The 20,466-nt window shown below is 40.6% G+C and overlaps 3 protein-coding genes across 8 annotated transcripts in view; 2 read left to right on the forward strand and 1 right to left on the reverse strand.

Annotated features, from left to right (window-relative positions):
• ATG10 (autophagy related 10) overlaps positions 1 to 12,609 on the forward strand; it is a 261,017-nt gene extending 248,408 nt beyond the window's left edge. Inside the window, exons 7-8 of one of the 6 annotated variants that reach the window (XM_030324014.1) lie at positions 342 to 457; positions 9,830 to 9,890. In XM_030324014.1, coding sequence (XP_030179874.1) covers positions 342 to 441 — 100 coding nt within the window. In that variant the 3' untranslated portion in view covers positions 442 to 457; positions 9,830 to 9,890. Of the gene's footprint in view, positions 1 to 341; positions 703 to 9,586 lie in introns of those variants that run through there. The other 5 variants (XM_030324048.1, XM_030324006.1, XM_030324039.1 and 2 more) reach the window with 5 other exon arrangements.
• Positions 12,610 to 15,081: 2,472 nt separating this feature from the next.
• Positions 15,082 to 16,838, reverse strand: RPS23 (ribosomal protein S23). Its single transcript, XM_030324085.1, has 4 exons — positions 16,754 to 16,838; positions 16,143 to 16,302; positions 15,398 to 15,518; positions 15,082 to 15,275 (listed from the first exon to the last, which is right to left on the reverse strand). The coding sequence occupies exons 1-4, from the start codon at positions 16,755 to 16,757 to the stop codon at positions 15,129 to 15,131; spliced, it is 432 nt and encodes a 143-aa protein (XP_030179945.1). The 5' UTR covers positions 16,758 to 16,838; the 3' UTR covers positions 15,082 to 15,128.
• Positions 16,839 to 17,119: 281 nt separating this feature from the next.
• The window catches only part of ATP6AP1L (ATPase H+ transporting accessory protein 1 like), a 39,660-nt gene continuing 36,313 nt past the window's right edge, over positions 17,120 to 20,466 (forward strand). Inside the window, exon 1 of the mRNA XM_030323992.1 lies at positions 17,120 to 17,339. The gene's annotated coding sequence lies outside the window, so the exon portion shown is untranslated. The remainder of the gene's footprint in view (positions 17,340 to 20,466) is intronic.

A 20,466-nucleotide genomic window follows, 5' to 3' on the forward strand; every position in this document is an offset into this window, starting at 1 on the left:
GAACCCAGGTATTTGTGCCTCAGAGCCATGCTCTTAACCACTGCACTATGCTACCTTAGCAAATGCTGTAAATTTTAAGTGTAAAATTGGAATCATCAAGGGGAGTCAGGAGTCCCAGTGCCTTGACTCCCCTTTTAACTACCTTACTGGGGATCCTCAGTCCCTTTGGGCCTCAAGTTCCTGTCAAGTAATGGAGCTGATATTTGGAAATGCTAGAATTCCACATGGTGGGCACATATCTTTGAAGACAGCTCGTCTCTTCTGTTGGTAACTGATTTTCTACCACTCACCCAACTACAATGGAAACATGAGAGTTTCCTGTTTTTTCACTTGTTTCCTAGGAGTGTCAACTACATCACATCTTGGCTGAGCGTTGTAGGGCCAGTTGTTGGGCTAAATCTACCTCTGAGTTATGCCAGAGCAGCTTCTGAGGATGAATGAAATGTCCATCAACAAGGTAAAAAGGAAAGCCCGCATTGAATGGTTTGCCAAGACAAAGACCCTGTTATCTCTGTTACACTTAGGGTCTTCACTGGCCCCATCGAATGTTAAGTCTTCTTTCATCTTTAATAGGCTGAACATGGACTGTTTGTTTAGGTTTTCAGCTAGGCAGGGCCCCATCGTTTAGGAAGCATTGGACTTTGCTACAATAACACTCACCCAAACACAGGAGTGGATGGCTTTATTTCAGAATTGTAATAATTCTTTTTTTTTTTTTTCAACGTTTTTTATTTATTTTTGGGACAGAGAGAGACAGAGCATGAACGGGTGAGGGGCAGAGAGAGAGGGAGACACAGAATCGGAAACAGGCTCCAGGCTCTGAGCCATCAGCCCAGAGCCCGACGCGGGGCTCGAACTCACAGACCGCGAGATCGTGACCTGGCTGAAGTCGGACGCTCAACCGACTGCGCCACCCAGGCGCCCCGTAATAATTCTTTATTGCTCAGTTAACTTTCTTTTATTCTCTTGGCTTTTGTTTTGTTTTTGTTCTTAACTTTCTTCTGTTGAGACAAAGAACTTAGAAAATTGTGGCATGAAGGACACCAAAAGTATACTTGGCCAGCCCCGGTTTTAATAGGACAAATACCGTGCAATATTTCGACTCACCAAGACTTTGACATGGATTATTTTTTCTATTGGAAGCAAATGTCTGTAGTAACTGATCTACTGTATACCTAATCTGGAAGAATTTTTGGTTTGGATTTGCTTGTTTTGTTTTTCATTTTAACTTGCCCAGGGGTTGAAACTAAGACAAAATGTAATTGTCTCTTTAGACAATCTAGATCGGTGTCTATCAATGAGGAATGTACTTTAGAATCACCTGTGGATCTTTTATGACTATGAATGCTTGGGGCTATCTTCTGAAACAGCCTCACTGGGGTGGTTCTGACCCACCTGCTTCTGGAGAACCTCTGATCTGAACGTACCTTTAGTGTGGCATTTATTTGTATTGTTTTGGTCTCCCAATAGGCCTTTTCCAGTTCTGTATGAGCTTCAGCAAGCCTGACTTACTTCCTACCATTTGTCTGGACTTTGCTCCAGGCCTCCTGGTTGTTAAGAACATCTAGGAGACATTTGTTCACGAGACAGCCCACTTGGAGGAAGCCATGGGGTGAGGGGGTTATCTACTGGCCGATCACAGTAGACTGTGCCTGCACTCATAGTCTGTAGGTTCGAGGCTGGGCTCTCACACCGGGAGTGGAAGTAGAGAATGGGTTAATTCAAACTGCTAGAAAAGCTAAAAGTAAATTTTAAAATGCTGAGCTGCACATATTCATGCTGGGATGAGAGCCTGCTTACATGCTTGCTGGGCATTTTGGTATTTACCACTTAACATCTTTTCAACTTCTGCAGGGATTTTCATCACCCACCGCTCCCCCCACCCCCCATCCACTCTCCCTAATGTAAACACAGATTTCTCAGCAAGTCATTTCTCAGACCATGTCATTTCTGGGGTAAAAAAACTAAATAAATTATAATAATGTGTCATCTGGATGATGTACTCGTTTGGAAATATTAGTTATCCTTTGCTACCAGATTCTGAGGGATAGTATCAATCACATAGGGACAATGTTTTTGTTGGTGTCAGAGTTGTTTTCAAGTTAATTTTTTTTGGTCTGCTTGATGAAGACCTTAAAATTCATCAGTGGCAGAAAATAATTCTGAAAAGCTCTTGTAGGTTGTAGAGACCACTCCCCCCAGATAGATATCTCTGCTCAGGCAGCTCTGTTTCTTTTCAGAATAGTTTTTGCTTTAAAAAAACTTAATTTTTGATTGATAAAAATTTCCATTTTTAAGAATGCAGCTACATAACAGACTGTTATCCCAACAGTTATAAAACATTAGAAAATATTTTGTTTTGTCAAAGTAACAGCTCTTTCTCTGCAATATGAGGATTTTTCCTCCGGGTTTCTTCTCCAGTTAATATAATGCAAAACCCCTTCAATCAGAAATAGTGCTGGTTAAAGCTACCAAACAGTATCCTAAACTGCTTTTGTGTAGCCTTGGAACACTTACTTCACCTCCTTGGTCCTCAGCTATGTGATTTGTGAGACCGACTGTAATTCTTGGTCTGTGAAATAGAAGTGTTGAATTCTAGACTGTGAGGTTGGTGAGCTGCCAGCTGTGTAACTTGGGCTAAATTTCCTAATCTCCTTTAGGCTTTTGCCATTTCTATTTTTAAAAAGCCCATTAACATCCATCCTACTCACCTACCAAGAGCAGGAAGGAGATCAAAATGCTAAGTCAACCTGAATGTGCTTCATAACCAACATAATGCCACAAGAGTAAGGGTGATCTGGGATAATTAGCCCCAGCTCCTATCCAGTGTCAGCATACATTCTCCCTCCCTCCCTCCCACCTTGTTTCCCAACACAAATGGGCCCCACCCCCCCATCAGGCAAGTTGTCTCCACCCACATCCTTATCTGAGTGTTGTTCTTGCTGGCTCCCACCTGGAAATGCTTCCTTCTCCATCTCTCTACTCAATTCTCAACCTAGTCTATATAATTCACTCTTACAAAGCCATCTCTGACCACCATAGCTCCCACTGGTCAACCTCTCCCTTCATTACTCACTGCACTTAGTCATAGTAGCATTTAATTTTCTCCCTTTCACTCTGATCGCCTCCTTAATGATGGATAATAAAATAACTTACCCAGTTTCTTTGGTATGTTATAAGGTAGCATGCACATGAGAGTTGTTGTCTGCCCTTTGTAAGTGATCCAGGGAAGGCTCTCAGTCTGGGGATTGGGCCAGCAGCTGTGTTGATCATTTGATACTATAGCCTACAGACTGGGGGATAAAAAACCCAAACTAACCATCTTCCTAACACAGATGTATTAAAATAAAGATGTATTAAAGTAAAGGAAGTTAAAACTGGGTTTTTGCATCCATTTTTCCTGAGATACGTATAGTTTTTATTCATACTCTCAAGATATTAGAAAATGGAGATCTGCATTGTCAGAACCAGCTCTTACATAATTCAAACAGCTGATATTCCAGTGAGTTGGGTTTTTTAAGGATTAAAATGTGAGAATAAGAATATGCAAATAATCAGTCCAGCAGATACCAACTGAGTTTCTCTTGTGTACCTAGCCCGGTGTTAGTGGCCAGGGATGACAAACAAAGACATGACCCTGGCTCATAAGAATGCCACAGTCCAGTGAAAAACACAGACAAGAAGAAGACTCAGGGACAGTAGGATGTGTGCTGTGGCAAAGGTGTGGAAAGCCAGCGCCCGGGAAGGTTTGCAGAAGAGGAATGTGAGTGGAGCTGTGAAAAATCTAAGATTTAGCCAGGTCAAGAATGGAGGAAAGACCTTGAAAATGCATGGGGAACTGGCAAAGAGTGAGGCTGGCTCAAAGGACTGGGGCCAGGTCTGGAGGAGATTTATTGCCACACTGAGAATTTGTATCTGGCCTAAAAAACAGAAAGAACCACTGAGGGAATGCAAGTAGAAGAGTTGAAATGATCACTCTTGCATTTTGGAAAGATCCTGTATTTTTTAAATGATGATTGTATATAACTAGTCACACAACTACTTTGTCAGTTTTTATCACAAGCAGGTACTGGCCCACAGGCTCTAGAAGGTAGGAGTGCATAAAGGGCTGGGGGTATGCCAAGGATATTTTTCAGTTTTTACCCAGGACCTTCCAAAACCAAACCTGCCAGTGTCTGGAATGCCTGTTTCCTGGCTGTGTTACCTGGGGCAAGTCACTGCACCTCTCTGAGCCTCTTTCCTAATGTATTAAATGGAAGGAAGTGTATTAGATCACTAATTAGTTATTAGTTTATGACTAGTATATATGTATATTTTTTATGAAATAGAATATGTCTGGGAAACATTCCCTGTGTTTTCTTTACTCTCATACTACTACACTCACCACACTTCTGACTCTAGATGTGTAAGTTTTTCACACATCAAATGATCCTGCAGTAGCAACTGGCGTCCTGCAATTCAGTTCAGTTCTGATACCATCTGCCTGGAATTAGCACCACAAGACCTCCCCATGTAAGACCCCAGGTTGTCACAAGCCCCAGGTTGTCACCTGTATTTCTGACTGACCGACTATAAACCAAGGTTGCCATGACCTCCTCCTTGGATTCAACAATTTGCTAGAATGGCTCATAACATTTAGGGAAACACTTACGTGTACCGGTTGATTATGTAACAAAGGATATGATACAGAATACAGATGAAGAGCTACGTAGGGCAAGGCCTGGAGAGTCCCAGGTGCAGGAGCTTCTGTCCACATGGAAGCTCTCTCAAACTCGTACTTTTGGGATTTGATGGAAATGTCATCATGAAGGCATGAATGATCACAAACTCTACTTCTAGCCCTTCCCCTCTTCCCAGAGGATGGAGAACAGGTCTGAAAGCCCCAAGCTTCGAATCAGACCTTGGTCTTTCTGGTGACCAGCCCCCATCCTGAAGCTGTTCAAGAGCCCACCAAGAGTCAGCTCCTTATATCAAAAGACACTCCTATCGGGGCGCCTGGGTGGCGCAGTCGGTTAAGCGTCCGACTTCAGCCAGGTCACGATCTCGCAGTCCGTGAGTTCGTAGCCCCGCGTCAGGCTCTGGGCTGATGGCTCGGAGCCTGGAGCCTGTTTCCGATTCTGTGTCTCCCTCTCTCTCTGCCCCTCCCCCATTCATGCTCTGTCTCTCTCTGTCCCAAAAATAAATAAACGTTGAAAAAAAAAAAAAAAGACACTCCTATCACCCAGGAAATTCCAAAGGATTTAGGAAGTCAGTGTCAGGAGCCAGAATCAAAGACCAAGTATTAGAAGAAATGCTCCTCATGTTCTCATCGCTTGAGAAATCACAAGGGTTTAGGAGCTCTGTGCCAGAACTGGGGGCAGATATATAAATAAATATATATATTTAAATATTTATATATTCTATTATTTTACAAATATATGGAAAAAATAGGTTGCACATGGTAAGGATATTACTGTTTGGTGAAACTTTGGCTTCAGCTATATATACATATAATCTGTTTATATGGGTGTGTATTTCTGCGCGTGCAAGGAAATATATTTCTAACTCCAGGAAACAGAGATTTGAAAACTAATGGACAAATAAGCTCCCTTCCAATTCTAAGACCCTCTGATTCCCCCCTTATACTGCTGACCAGTAAGTTGCTGAAGGTTGTTCCAGAAGGATATAGGCAGTACTTAACTACTATTGTGCCCATGGAACTGAGCTATTTAAATATGCACATAGGTCCTTTTATAGGGCTTGTCTGTAAAAGTGCTTTTACATTTTTATTCTTAAATGTTGTAGTGTTCTTTCAAGCAGTACTGCAGTGTATAAAGCCCTTTCTTTTAACTTTTGTGTTGTCAATAGCGGCACCTAGTGGTAAAAGAGCCCTATTGCAAGTATCCTGTATTCTAAGCTGTTAAAACTGAAAGTGATTTTACAGATCACCAAGTCCCATTTTATAAATTATAAAAAACAAACTGGAAACTCACACTTTTTTCCTACCCTGAAATATACTTTACATGAGAATAAATAAATCCTATGGCTGACTTATGATTTCTTGCATTACTTTGATGCTTTTAAAAAAAAATTTTTTTATGTTTATTTATTTTTGAGAGAGATAGAGACAGAATGCAAGTGGGTTAGGGGCAGAGAGAGAGGGAGACACAGAATCTGAAGCAGGCTCCAGGCTCTGAGCTGTCAGCACAGAGCCTGACGCGGGGCTGGAACTGATGAACTGTGAGATCATGACCTGAGCCAAAGTTGGATGCTCAACCGACTGAGCCACCAGGCGCCCCAATGCTTTTTTTTTTTTTTTAAGTTTATTTATTTATTTTGAGAGAGTCAGAGACAGCACAAGTCGGGGAGGGGCAGAGAGAGAGACTCCTAAGCAGGCTCTACACTGCCAGTACAGACCCTGATGCAGGGCTCAGACTCAGGAAACCACAAGATCGTGACCTCAGCTGAAACCAAGAGTCATACGGTTAACCAACTGAGCCACCCAGGTGCCCCTGAAGCTTTTCAGTACCCAGAAGTCAGTTACAACTGAGGCAGAAATCTAAGCATACTCTGATAGGTTAATGGGAATTCATAGTTCAGTGTATCCACAGCCTTTGGTGCATTATTATTTACACATGCATGCCAGATTGGGGTTTAGCATGGTGCCTGACACATGGTAATTACTCAATAAATCTTTGTGGAATATTTGTATATGTGACCGAGTACTGAGGGGGGAAGGCTCCCATGGTCTTTCTGCAGGCACGAGGACCTGGACCTGCTTTCCTCTTTTGGGAACTGCATCCCACTCTTTGCCTTGAGAAGACTTCTTCCCCTGACACCAGCAGCAGAGTAGGACGTGGTCTCCTCCATCCCTTTCTTCAGTAGATTCAAAGAGAGAGAATACCCAGGCCCTTACCTACTTACTAATAGGGAAATGGCTAAATCGAATGTGATGCTGGATAGCAGTTAAGGGGAATGAATTGAATCATCCAATCTCAAAATAGGCAGTTCTCATAAATAGATTGTTGAGTTAAAACAGAAAGCAAAAACTAGATGATAAATATGCAAGCAACTTAACACAACTTATAAAAAATATATACCAATTCCACATATTCTTTATAGTACATATACAGTATATGTATGTAAAACCATTAAAAATGATCTAGAAGGACACACACCAAACTTGTAAGAATGGTTACCTCAAACTGGAGAGTGGGAACTTGGATTGGAAGAAATCAAAGACTGGCTCTTTTTGTAATGCTATACTTATCTAGCCTTAGCCTATAAAACTAAAATCCATTTTTATTTATTTTTAATTTTTTTAATGTTTATTTATTTTTGAGAGACAGAGACAGAGACAGAATGCAAGTGGGGGAGGGGCAGAAGGAAAGGGAGACACAGAATCTGAAGCAGGCTGCAGGCTCTGAGCTGTCAGCACAGAGCCCAACATGGGGCTTGAACTCACAGACCACAGGATCATGACCTGAGCCAAAGTTGGGCACTTACCCGACTGAACCACCCAGGCACCCCTAAAATTCATTTTTAGAAAAGATTTTTGTCCTAATGAATAACTTGGAAGCCACAGAGACATTTGAAGGCGAACATTTCAAATGTGCTTAAGTGGAAATCACCCATGGATAACTGCAATTAAAATTTTGCTGTATTTCCTCATACTAGTTTGGACATATTTAATTAGGATCATTCCATATATAATTTTACATTCTTATTTTTCCCATATAACATTATATTGACAGCATTATCCCATGTCATTTGATATCCTTTGAAAAACCAACTTACAATGACTAGTATATCTTCTGTATCAAAATGTACCAAATAATTCTATCGGATGTTTAGGTTGTTTCTAATTCTTCTCTGTTTATTTAACATACATTCATTAAGCACATACTTCCTGCGTGGTCAGGACCTGTGCTAGGGATATAGTGGTCAGTAAGGTAGACAAAGCCCCTCCCTCAGAGATCTAATGCAGTAAGAAATGTGTGCAGAAGCAGTTGCTTTAGGTTATACTGTTACTAAGGGAATGAACAGATCAAAGGATATAAAATGTCTTAAGACTTTTGATTCATGTCCCTAAATTTTTCACTACTAAGGCTATATGATTTACATCCCCAGCAGTAGTCTGTGCTTTACTTTCCCTAAAATCTTTGAAAATAATTTTATTTTACTTTGCTTTTATTACTGAGCTGACCCTTTTTTTCTTTATGTCTTGCTAAATTTTGCATAGATTCTTAGCTTACTTCTTCCTAGTAGGCTATGCGTTTCTCAGTGTTGCTAGAGTTAGTTTTCCAGCTTTTTTATTGTCCATTTAATTGCCCCAAATTTCTGTTTTGCTTCCATCAGAGCTGACTGTCCATATACTGGTTCTAATAAAACCAGAAAGCTAGAGTTAAACAATTAGGATATGTATATTATATATATATATTTTTTTTTTTAATATATGAAATTTATTGTCAAATTGGTTTCCATACAACACCCAGTGCTCATCCCAAAAGATGCCCTCCTCAATACCCATCACCTACCCTCCTGTCCCTCCCACCCCCCATCAACCCTCAGTTTGTTCTCAGTTTTTAAGAGTCTCTTATGCTTTGGCTCTCTCCCACTCTAACCTCTTTTTTTTTTCCTTCCCCTCCCCCATGGGTTCCTGTTAAGTTTCTCAGGATCCATATAAGAGTGAAAACATATGGTATCTGTCTTTCCCTGTATGGCTTATATCACTTAGCATCACACTCTCCAGTTCCATCCACGTTGCTACAAAGGGCCATATTTCATTCTTTCTCATTGCCATGTAGTACTCCATTGTGTATATAAACCACAATTTCTTTATCCATTCATCAGTTGATGGACCTTTAGGCTCTTTCCATAATTTGGCTATTGTTGAGAGTGCTGCTATAAACATTGGGGTACAAGTGCCCCTATGCATCAGTACTCCTGTATCCCTTGGGTAAATTCCTAGCAGTGCTACTGCTGGGTCACAGGGTAGGTCTATTTTTAATTTTTTGAGGAACCTCCACACTGTTTTCCATAGTGGCTGCACCAGTTGGCATTCCCACCAACAGTGCAAGAGGGTTCCCGTTTCTCCACATCCTCTCCAGCATCTATAGTCTCCCGATTTGTTCATTTTGGCCACTCTGACTGGCGTGAGGTGATATTTGAGTATGTTTTTGATTTGTATTTCCCTGATGAGGAGCGACGTTGAGCATCTTTTCATGTGCCTGTTGGCCATCCGGATGTCTTCTTTAGAGAAGTGTCTATTCATGTTTTCTGCCCATTTCTTCATTGGATTATTTGTTTTTCAGGTGTGGAGTTTGGTGAGCTCTTTATAGATTTTGGATACTAGCTCTTTGTCCGATATGTCATTTGCAAATATCTTTTCCCATTCCGTTGGTTCCCTTTTAGTTTTGTTGATTGTTTCCTTTGCTGTGCAGAAGCTGCAAAAAATATATACGTAATAAACCCTCACATACTTATAGAGCAGAATCAGTAATTACCAAGATTTTTGCCATATTTGCTTCATTTAACCTTTTTTAAACTTTATATTTGCTCAAATAGTTTAAAGAAAATTACAGATATTATGTCATTTATTTTACAGGTGCATACTGAACATTTTTTATTTGATCTATTCTATCAAGTTTTACTGCAGTCTTACATGTTATAACACCTTTGGGTTCTTATCCTCTGCTTTTACTCCCGAGGTGAGGCTTTGCACCCTTTTTCTGATTATGCCTTTGCCAGTAATATTGGAGAACTTTTCTCTAAAATGGCCCATTGTTCCATGAGGTCAGCTGGTACCATCAAGGCAGAAGGTGAAATGTACATTTTGTAATTTTTGCAGACTGGACAATCCATCCACAGATCCTCACCACATTGGAGACATTTCATCAATGATATCAAACCATAGACAACTTCTTGTGACTGTTCTCAACTGTGATTAAAATGGACAATTTTGTAATATGTGACAAAATCTATTCATTATTATACAGATTTAATAGCTGGTTTCTTGTGAAGGAACCCCTTTAAAAGTCTGAAGAATGTGCAGAACCCATTTTCAGAAAAATGTGTGTGTGTGTGTGTGTGTGTGTGTTTGCATATACACACCCACATAAATCACACCCACCCCTGATATATATCAGAAAATTCTGCACACACTTGCAGGAGATTCCTAGACTCTCTAAAATCTATGAGACAAATCCTAGATCAAGAAACTTGGTCAATAAATTGCATTCACAGTGGCTTCCATATTATGTCCTGATCAAGAAAAAGAGGAGTATAGTGACAGAAAAAAAAAAAAAAAAAAAAAAACCTACTTAATTATAAATAAGAAAATGTATAAAATACAGAAGGAACAAGATCAACTATTGTATATGGAATTAAGAGTTTTGGGTAAAAAAATGGAACTTATGGAGAACCTAAAGAAGGGGAAAGGGTCTTACTACCTACAAATACACACAAAACAGAGCATCAAACTGTATAGAAAAAATATAAAGACATAATTAAGATTGGATAAATTCACAAAACTGATGGGGAAAAAAGTGATATGACAAAACAACCTATTTCCTATTGCTGTTTCCAAAGCAAGTGTTAATAGACAAAACATGTTTCAGCAAGTAGTGTTTCTCTCAACTGTTGTCAGCTGTGATTAAAATGCAATATTACTTAAAACGTGGCTTACTTTGCCCACTATTGTACAGATTTAAACATTAGCTGACTGATTAAAAGTGGTAAGGAAGCATAATATATTCATAGCATCTAAACTTACTTGAAAATTTGGGTATGCTCAATATGTCCTACACTTTTAATCCAGACACGTAACTTGACCCCTTGTTTTGTTTCTAATTAACCACAGCAAAAGAGATTTTAGAAAACTAGACTCTAAAAAACAAAAAACAACAACAAAAAAAACCTCGTCGCCATCAGTAGAGAACAGAATTCATGTCAATATTATCACAAAGAACCAAGCAGATCCTTGGTAGACATGTGGAAAGTACTTTTCTGACTGGAAGATCTGAAAGAGTGATATGGGGCCATCATTTCCTCCTCCCTTCTGAGGGAGCAGCACTCCTTAGCACTAGAATTACTGTTCAAAGCTTCAGGTTGTCTGGGAAGCCGAATGTGTTAAAAGGAAGGGATTCTGATGGTGCTCATCATGTGTGGCTAAAGTTCCAAGGTTCTGTGTGCGAGGGGTCCCCTCATTTTTGAAGTTACACACCACACATTAAAGGCTTGAATGACAACCTGAATGAGGTGGCCACTGGGTGTGTGCATATTTGGAAATGTTGGTTATCTGTGGTCATGAGTCCCTTCAAATGTGTCACTCTAAAAATGACTTTCTCCTAATGAGACATAAAATCATGCGGTTTTAATGTTTTAATGCTTTGGTCTAGAACTCCTGTGGTCATATTATCATGACAATAAGCTTTAGAAATCCACTCATCTTTCTTACATACTAACAAACATAACATCACTTAACCAAATAATATGGACAGTGCTAGAAAGTAAGAATGCTTAGTACAACCTGCTAAGACAATCCCTCAACTGTAGTGTCATAAGAAATGTGAGTTGAAACTTGAATGATCCATTGAAACAGATTTTATCGGTTAGAATAAAGATTATACAAGCTGCCGTTAGTGAAAATTTTATCATAATATGTAATTTATGATGTCAGTCTCTTTTCTTGACTGTGCAAAGCTAATAAAGAAACGTTAGCTACTGGGACAACCTTGAAACAGACTGCAGGAGTGTTATCTACAGCATGACTGTTATGACCAAATCCTGCCACCAGACATGTTCCTAGAATGAAACAAAGGGAATTCATACATTTTGTAATAGGACTGCTTGTTTCATCACTTTTGAGATTAGAAAGTTCTTTATATACTTTAGATACAAGTCTTTTGTTGGGTATATGATTTGCAAATATTTTTGGCTTGTCTCTGATACGTATTTTCATCCCTTTTTTTCTTCTCTTTTTTTGGAGAGGGAGGGAGTGGGGGAGGGACAGACAATGGAGGAGAGAGAATCTAAGGTAGGATCCATGCCCAATGAAGAGTCCAACACAGGGCTCGAACTCATGACCGCAAGATCATGACCTAAGCCAAAATCAAGAGTTGGACATTTAACTAAGCCACCAAGGCGCCCCTGTGTTTCCATATTTCCACCCTCTTAACAAGATCTTTCACAGAATAAAATTTTTAATTTTGAAAAAGGCCAGTGTATTCTTTACTTTTTTTGGTGGAATGTACTTTTGATGTATTGTCTAAGAGCTCTTCACCTAACTGTAAGTCATTAAGGCTTTTCTTCTACAAGTTTTAGTTTTATATTTTACACTCATATATTATGACCCATTTTGAATTAATTTCTGTATAAGGTGTGCAATTTGAGGTCTGTTCTTTTTTGCAAATTAAAGTCTATACTGTATACTGTAAAAACTATCCTTCCTCCATTGAATTGCTTTTGTATCTGTGTCAAAAATCAGTTTGTCTTACCTGTGTCTTTTAATGGATTCTATTTTAGTGATCTGTGTCTACCTCTTCTGTAATACCACACCCTCTTGATTACTGCAGCTATAAATTAAATCTTAAAACTAAGTTTTGTGATTCCTCCACCCTTTATTCTTTATTTTCAGTATTGTTTTAGCTATTCTAGTTCCTTTACCTTTTCATATAAATTTTAGAATTAGCTTTTCTATTTCTACAGGAAAAAAATCTGCTGGGATTTTGCTTAAGTTTTGCACCCAAGGTGAGTGCTTCGTTTCTCTCACCCTACAGCTTACACATGCGGCACAGACCAGGCACACACTTCATGCTGGATCGAAGAAGGGGCAGTATGGGTCACAAGGTGGTGAGGGATGGGTGAAGAAATACACAGTAGGCAGAAGGAGCTGTTAAGAAGGAAGCAGATCAAACACTTGGGGTTTGAGGTACCTGAGGTGGATTTGTGTCTGTCAGTCATTTAGCTATAGAACAGGCATCCCTGGTGCACCCAGCAGACAAGAGTGAGCCACTGTCACAGAATGTCTTAACTCCCAGGTGTGTTCTCTATAGACTTGGCCGAGGTCTCAACATGGCAGAAAAAAGGACACACTGCAGAGGGGTGGGTAGGTGTCAGTGCCACCCGCCTTCTCACCTTCCCCAAGCCTCCTCTCTCCCGCACTGCCAGGCAACACCTCCCAGCTCCCTACACTGCACCTGACCACAGGGATGAGATCTTGTGGCCCTTGGTGGCTTCTTGTGGTTCAGGCCGGGTAGACAAGACCCAGAGATCTCCCTGCTTGGGTCAGTATGTCAACTGGAAAGCATCTGGTCAGCCTTTGAAAGAATGACTTAGTGGATACCTATGCAACTACACACATTAGTAAACCCTGAAATAGAAATCAAGGATAGCCCATCTTGTCTTATTACCACATATAAATGTATCAAATTAATATGTGTACTTATTAAATTTACACAATTTAAATGTCAGACTTTGTGTTTCAGTAAAAACAAAAAAGCCACTCCCCATTCTTGTGGAAAGACAGATCACACAATCATTTGTGACAAGCATAAACACAAGTGTGATGTGTGATGTATTTGGGAATCAATCAGGTCTGAGATAGGAGAAGCAGCAGGTGGAATGTAAGGGGTCTCCTGAAACTGCTTGGGAAATTCAAGTTTGAGCAAGGCAGAGTTCATTGCTGCTGGAGGAGGAAAGGACCAGACAAAACACCCATCTGCTGTACTGTGGAAAGGACCATGGTTTTGGTCTTACGGGAAATTGAAAGCCAAAGAATTTTCATTTTCCAAGATCCTAAACATAACCTAACACTAGGCTATATTCAAAGAGCAAATTAATTCACATTTACTAATGCTGCCAACAGCAGTTCCTCCGATAAAATTTGAGAAAGCTAATAAGCTTCATTTTAGACAGGAGATTTTATTATTTTTCTCCTATGGAAATTTTGAAACAAGAGTTAAGGACACTACCAAGAAACAAACTTTTGAGAGAAAGAGCGAGCGCACGAGGAAGGGACAGAGAGGGAGATACAGAATCCGAATCAGGCTCCAGGCTGAGCTGTCAGCAGAGTCTGACCTGGGGCTCAAACCATAAACTGTGAGATCCATGACCTGAGCTGAAGTTGGCTGCTTAACAGACTGCGCCATGCTGCAAGAAAAAAACTCAAAAAACTACTGAAAACAAACTAATGGTTACCACAGGAAGTAGGGGCTGGAATAGGTGAAGTGATAGGGATTAAGGAGTCCATTTGTGAGGAGCACCAGGTAATGTATGGAAGTGTTGAATCATTAGACTGTACACCTGAAATTAAGAGAACACTGTATGTTAACTATACCAGAATAAAAATCCAGAAGAATGGACAAAAAAATCCCGCGTACCCAATACCCAGCTTCAATTATGAAGCTACAATGCTTCTAGATCATTTCTAACTGATCACTTCTACTTTGTGCCATGAAATAAACCTCAAGGTCAAACTATCAGTTACTGACAGTCACTACAAAGAACACTGAGGTTAATCATTCTATAGTTCAACATTCTTGCTTTTTTCTTTTGATTTTTACAATTATTTTTAGAGAAAATCTTAAGCAGGCTCCATGCTCAGTGTGGAGGTTGATGCAATGTGGGGCTCGATCCCATGACCTGAGCTGAAATCAAGAGTCAGATGCTCAACTGAGCCACCCAGGAGCCCCAAACAAGTTTTTCTTCTAGGTCTCAATTAGCCAGCATACACTTCCACTCAATCATCTAGTGCCTTTCTTGCTGTCATAAACGGAATTACAACACGGATCACGAACGTTTAGATACTCAAACACCAGAGCAGGGAGCAACTTGAGGGCGTTTATCATACTGGGTCCCCAGGGAGATGGATCTCAGAAAGTACACTGCTAGGGTTTCCTGACATGATTCTTGCTTTAAGCAGTTAGTTTTTGAAGCCCTCTCTCTATACAGGAATACTGTACATTTATTCCATAGAGAGTAGAAAAAAAAACTATGAATCCCATTTACTGTAGAGAATCCTGAATTAATGGTATTCCCATTCTCCTTAAACGGAAAGGTATACACTGCATCTCTGTACTAAAGAAAATAAGACACAAAACGTATTTTTGGTATATGAAAATTTATTGTCACGTTTTCATCATCAAAACTTAAGATCTTGGTCTTTCCTTCTTGCCTTTGTATAAGGCCAAAAGAGAGACATTGGCTACTTTGACGACCTTAAAGCGAACTCCAGGAATGTCACCAACAGCATGACCTTTGCGACCAAATCCAGCAACCAGAACCTCATCGTTTTCCTGGAATAAAATCAACAGTTTACTTCTGGTGTGAGTGGCAATCACTAAAAATACCCGTTCTTCATATAAAAAACCGGGCAAAACCATCTCAGAAACAGAAGCAACAGCAGACTAAAACTTACCTCAATAAAATTCAAACAACCATCATTGGGTACAAAGGCGGTGATTTTCTTGCCATTCTTGATCAGCTGGACCCTGACACACTTCCTGATGGCAGAATTTGGCTGTTTGGCTTCAACCCCTCTAAAACATAAAGAGCACAACAGTGAGGTGCCTTTCTGGGAAGGCATACATTTTAGTTTGTTAGGCAGAGAATTCATTAGACATTATGCTCTTTCCACCTAGTCGGTCTAATCCTAAATTGGTTAACTCCTGTGATTTCAACCAAGCTTTCCCTCAGGGAAAATCTCTGGGCCCTTACCAGTTGTAAAAAATATGAACCAAAAATAAGAGATACAAAGACTACTGACTGGCAGTGCATTGATTAGTGCCTTAAAAATTATCATTTTGTAAAGTCAACCTTCATGCAGCTCAACCTCAGATTTGCAACCTCAGGCAAGAAACTTCTCTTTACCTTAATTGTCCCAACTAGAAAGATGTGATTGCTAAGAATAAAATGGTTGAGTGGCAATTACTTAAGACAGCTGGTCCCTTCATTGTTACTACCCACCCCCCTCCAATGCCATCCCTAAGAGATTCAAAACCGTTAGTTACCTAACCCCTAAGCCCTCACGTTACCAACTTCCAGACAAATATTCTACCCAAACACTTTAGAATTTGTATCTAAAATTAACAACTTCAGATGTATTTGGTTCGCGTTACCATAGTAAAAGAAACCTTGAAGAAAAAGTGTGGATTTCCACTTACACTTTTTCCAGCACAATTCCTTTCGCATGGGAAGCGCCTCCAAAAGGGTTGGCCTTCAGGGCTGTGCCCAAATGGGCTTTCTTGTACTGTTTATCATGCCACTTCTGATCTCGTCGGTGGCTACGGAGCTTCCTGGCAGTACGAAGACCACGACACTTGCCTAAAATTCAAAATCCTATGAGTTCTTCCGCAAGCACTCCTGTCATTTTACATCTTCTAAAACCCTAGCCTCACCTGGACTACAAGCCAATAGGCTCTTCCATTACAATGTAGCACATGGTCTAAACCTCAACCTCAAAGGATCCCTCGGACCAACAAAGGGGTGAACACAAGTACTCCGATTGGTGCGTTTTCCCAAAGGAATGAGCCCCTTGTCAAGTTCCAGAGCGGCACCGGCTACCCAACGCCGGTCGGTAAGGCGAGCTCCGCGGCCTCCGCGCCGCATGGGCTCCTTCCGCACCCGGCCATGTGCCTGCCACAACAGCGCTTCCCCGGCCTTCCCCAGCGGGCCTTCCGGTAGCGTCCTCGCCGTTCTGTCTCTATTCTCCCGCCCGTCCCCGAGCCCCCGAGTTCAGCTTGCAGGCCCCTCAGCCCAAACCCGGACAGCTCACCCATCCTGCCAGCACCACGGGCCCGAGCAAAAGAGGGAAAGCACACAGGAAGGAGCCACAAGCCACTGCGAACAAGCTCCGCCCAGCCAAGGACCCAAGCAACTGTCTGCGCAGTGCCTGATCCGAAGCTGGCACCCTTTGAAAATGACAAGTTTGCACCACTTTCCAGAATCTGAGTTTTATTCAGTTTGTGTGAAATTCTGAACCACCTAACTTGCATTGCTGTTTATTTCGTTTTATGTCAAGGCTGGAGACAGAAGGAAAGTGGACTACCAATCCCAGAACTCTTTGCATTGAGACTCCCTGGAGGCGCCGACGCTCTCGGCAAACCCAGGAAGGGGCGGGATTTAGTGGAGTTGAGTCGGACTAAAGGGAGGTACCTGGTTTGTGGCTGTTTGTGGTAGAGTGGAGGCCTTAACGCTTGTAGTTTGGAAAGTTAGATCTCTGAGCTTTAAACCCTACTCAAGCAGCATCGTAAATTGAAAAAAAAAAAAAAAAATCAGTGAAGCCATGTATTGTAAAACCGACATTTGGAAGTAGATCAAGCCTTAAAACAAAACCAGTCACTTAACTGATGCCATTTTAGGTGATTCATTTAACTTTTTAAACTTAAGGTTCTCCTGTAGAATGAAATAGATTTGAGAGATCTCTGGGATGTTGGTTCATTAGACAACTATTCTTAAAGTTGTTTTCTTCGTTCCAGGCATTAGTACAGGAGAGTTATCTGTTCCTAAAAAAAATTATTTTCTAGGTACAAGAAGGCAGAAATAATATATAAGTGTATTTAAAGATAAATGGGAAAGTTTTTTTTGCAGTTTATTATTTTTTTGAGAGAGAGAGAGGGAGAGATGCGGGAAAGGAGCAGAGGGAGAGAGAGAGTGAATCCCAACCAGGCTCCGTGCTGTGAGCCGGAAGCCCCCACCACCATCGTGATATTAGGAATCCTTAGATCATTGCCTGAGCCCAAATAGTCAGGTGCTTAAACGACTGAGCCACCCAGGCACTCCTAAGTGGGAAAGTTTTAAATACTGATAAGTGTTGTAGAGGATATGAAGTTCATCAGGTGGTGGTGACTTGGGGATGGGGGTGGCTACTCTGGAATGGGTTTAAGAAGCCATCTCTGTGGATATTACATGTGAACTGAGATCCTGAAGAAAAGAAACCAGTTAGACAAAGTATATGGTGTGGAGCATTCAGGAAAAGGGGCTCTCAATGAGGAGAAAGAGAGGGGGCACTTTTTCAGAACTGAAGAATCAAGGAGGGGGAACTCAGTGAGTGAGGACTAGTGTGGCACTGGATGAGGTCTAAGGTGCACAGGAAATTGTGAAGCCTGTAGATCCTGGTAAAGGCTTTGTTTACTCTTTGTGTGACTGAATGCCATTGAAAAGTTTTGAGCAGGGGAGTAATGATAGGATATTACAGGTTTGATCCTATAAAAATATAGGATCACTGATAAAAAAAACTGTTAAGAGATGAATCTGTGAGACCATTTGGGAGGGTGTTATAATAGTCCAGTTGAGACATGTAATGATAGCTTGGACTGTCAGTGAAGGTGGTAAAAAGTGTTGGATTAGATACACTGATGGTTGAGCCAGCGAGATTTGCTGAAGACTGTAGGATGTCAGAGAGGTATTATGATTTTCAACCTGAGCAACTGGGTGATTTGTGGTGTTCTTTATTAAGTGGGATATTTTGGGAGAGGAACAGATTTAGAAGGGGAAATTAAGAGTTCAGTTATCGATGTGTCAGTTTGAGATGCCTTTTGGACCTCTAGGTAGGTATGGGAGGTAGGCAGTTGGATATATGTGGGGGAGTTCAAGGGAATTATCAGTGACTGAATAGACAGTATTGAAAGCCATAGCCCTAAGTAATATCACTTAGGGAATGACTGTAGTTAGAACAGAGAAAGGTTGGAGACCTGAGCCTTGGGCACACTAAAACTTAGGATGCAAAAGGGAGGTGAAGCAAAATAGCCTGAAGAGTGGCCAATTCTGTACTCTCATCAAAGCCAAGTTAAGTAGAAGTGAGCAAGTGTGAAAGGAAAGTAAGATGAGGACTGAGAATTGTCATGCATTTGGCAATGTGGAGGATTTTAGTGATTTTGTTAAGTGGGGTTCCCATGGAGTTGCAAAGATGTAAGCCTGATCTGGATTGGAGCCAAGACAATACGGGAAATAAAATAGTGTAGACAGAAGTTATTGACATATTTTTGGAGAGCATATTTCTATGATGTGCAGAGAAAAGGGGTTCTGTCTGGAGGAGGATGTGGAGTGAGGATGAGTTTGTTTAAGATGGCAGACTGTATGACCTTTTTGTAGGGGATTGTTCCAATAGAGAAGAAAAATGGATAGTTCATTAGAGAAAGGGGATAATTGCGTGAACAAGTCCTTGGGGAAACTAGAAGGGTCCCGAAGTGGAGGAATTGACCTTAGGAATAATAACAATTTATCTATAGTAATAGAGAAGGCAGACTATAGGGGTACCACTACAAGTAAATTGGAAGATTTGTTGGTGGGAAAATGTGGAACTTCGCTTTTGATTGCTGTTTCCTTAATGAAACCAGTAAGGTCATCAGTACAGAGAAAGAGTAGGGAAAAGACATTAGAGGAGAGAGGATAGAGTATGAAATCATCATCTAGAATAACACTACTAGTATTAAATAATACTATGTGCCACATACTGTTTTAGGTGACTTATATTTATTAACTTACTTAATTCTAATAACACTAAAATGTAAACACTTTTATTATACCTGTTATACTGAGGGATAGTGCCCTAGTCGTTTCAGGCTACTATAATGAAATACTATAGGCTGAGTGACTTATAAAATAACAGAAATTTCTTTCTTACAGTTCTGGAGATTGGGAAGTCCAAGATAAAGGTGCTGGCAGATTTGGTATCTAAAGAAATACTATAGACTGGGTGGCTTATAAATGACAGAAAATTATTTCTTACAGTTTTGGATATTGGGAAATCCAAGATCAAGATGCTGGCAGATTTGATATCTAGTGAGAGCTCATTTCTTGATCCATCCCTTTTTAATATAACCTCAGATAGCAGAAGGGCGAATATAGCTCTCGGGGCGGGGAGGTCTGTTTTATTTATTTGCATATTTTTTCCAGTTTTATTGAGATATAATTGACATATTGGGGTCCTTTTATAAGGGCCTTAATCTCATTCATGAAGGCTCCACCCTTATGACCTAATCAGCTCCCAAACAACCCATCTACTAATAACATCACACTGGGGATTAGGTTTTGTGTTTTCTTCACACTCAATATGGTGACTTAGTAGGTTGAGAGCTGGGTAATAGGACTGGGAGTGTGGTCTAGTCAGGTGAATGTGACAGAGGAATGGCAAAGGAGTTCAGAGTGGTTGCAAGGCAAAGATCATAGTGAACCATGAGATTGAAGCTGGAAGAGTTAAGAGCTAGGAATAGTCAGAACACTTCTGAAGACCTGGCCCTCCCAGATATGAGAATTTTCTATGAAGTTACATAAGATAGTGCAGTTTTAGTACAGAAGTAGATAAATTGACCAATGAACAGAATAGAGAGGCCAGCAAGAGACTCTTATATATAGAACATTATTAAATAACAGAACTAGATGTCAGATCAATGTATAAAGGAAGGACTGGTGGAGTTGCACAAAAACTGGTTACTTACATTAAATTAGATCACCATGTCAGGCTGAAAACAAAAATCACCCCCAGAC

Source organism: Lynx canadensis, chromosome A1, assembly GCF_007474595.2.
Source record: "Lynx canadensis isolate LIC74 chromosome A1, mLynCan4.pri.v2, whole genome shotgun sequence".
NCBI classification, from domain to species: domain Eukaryota; kingdom Metazoa; phylum Chordata; class Mammalia; order Carnivora; family Felidae; genus Lynx; species Lynx canadensis.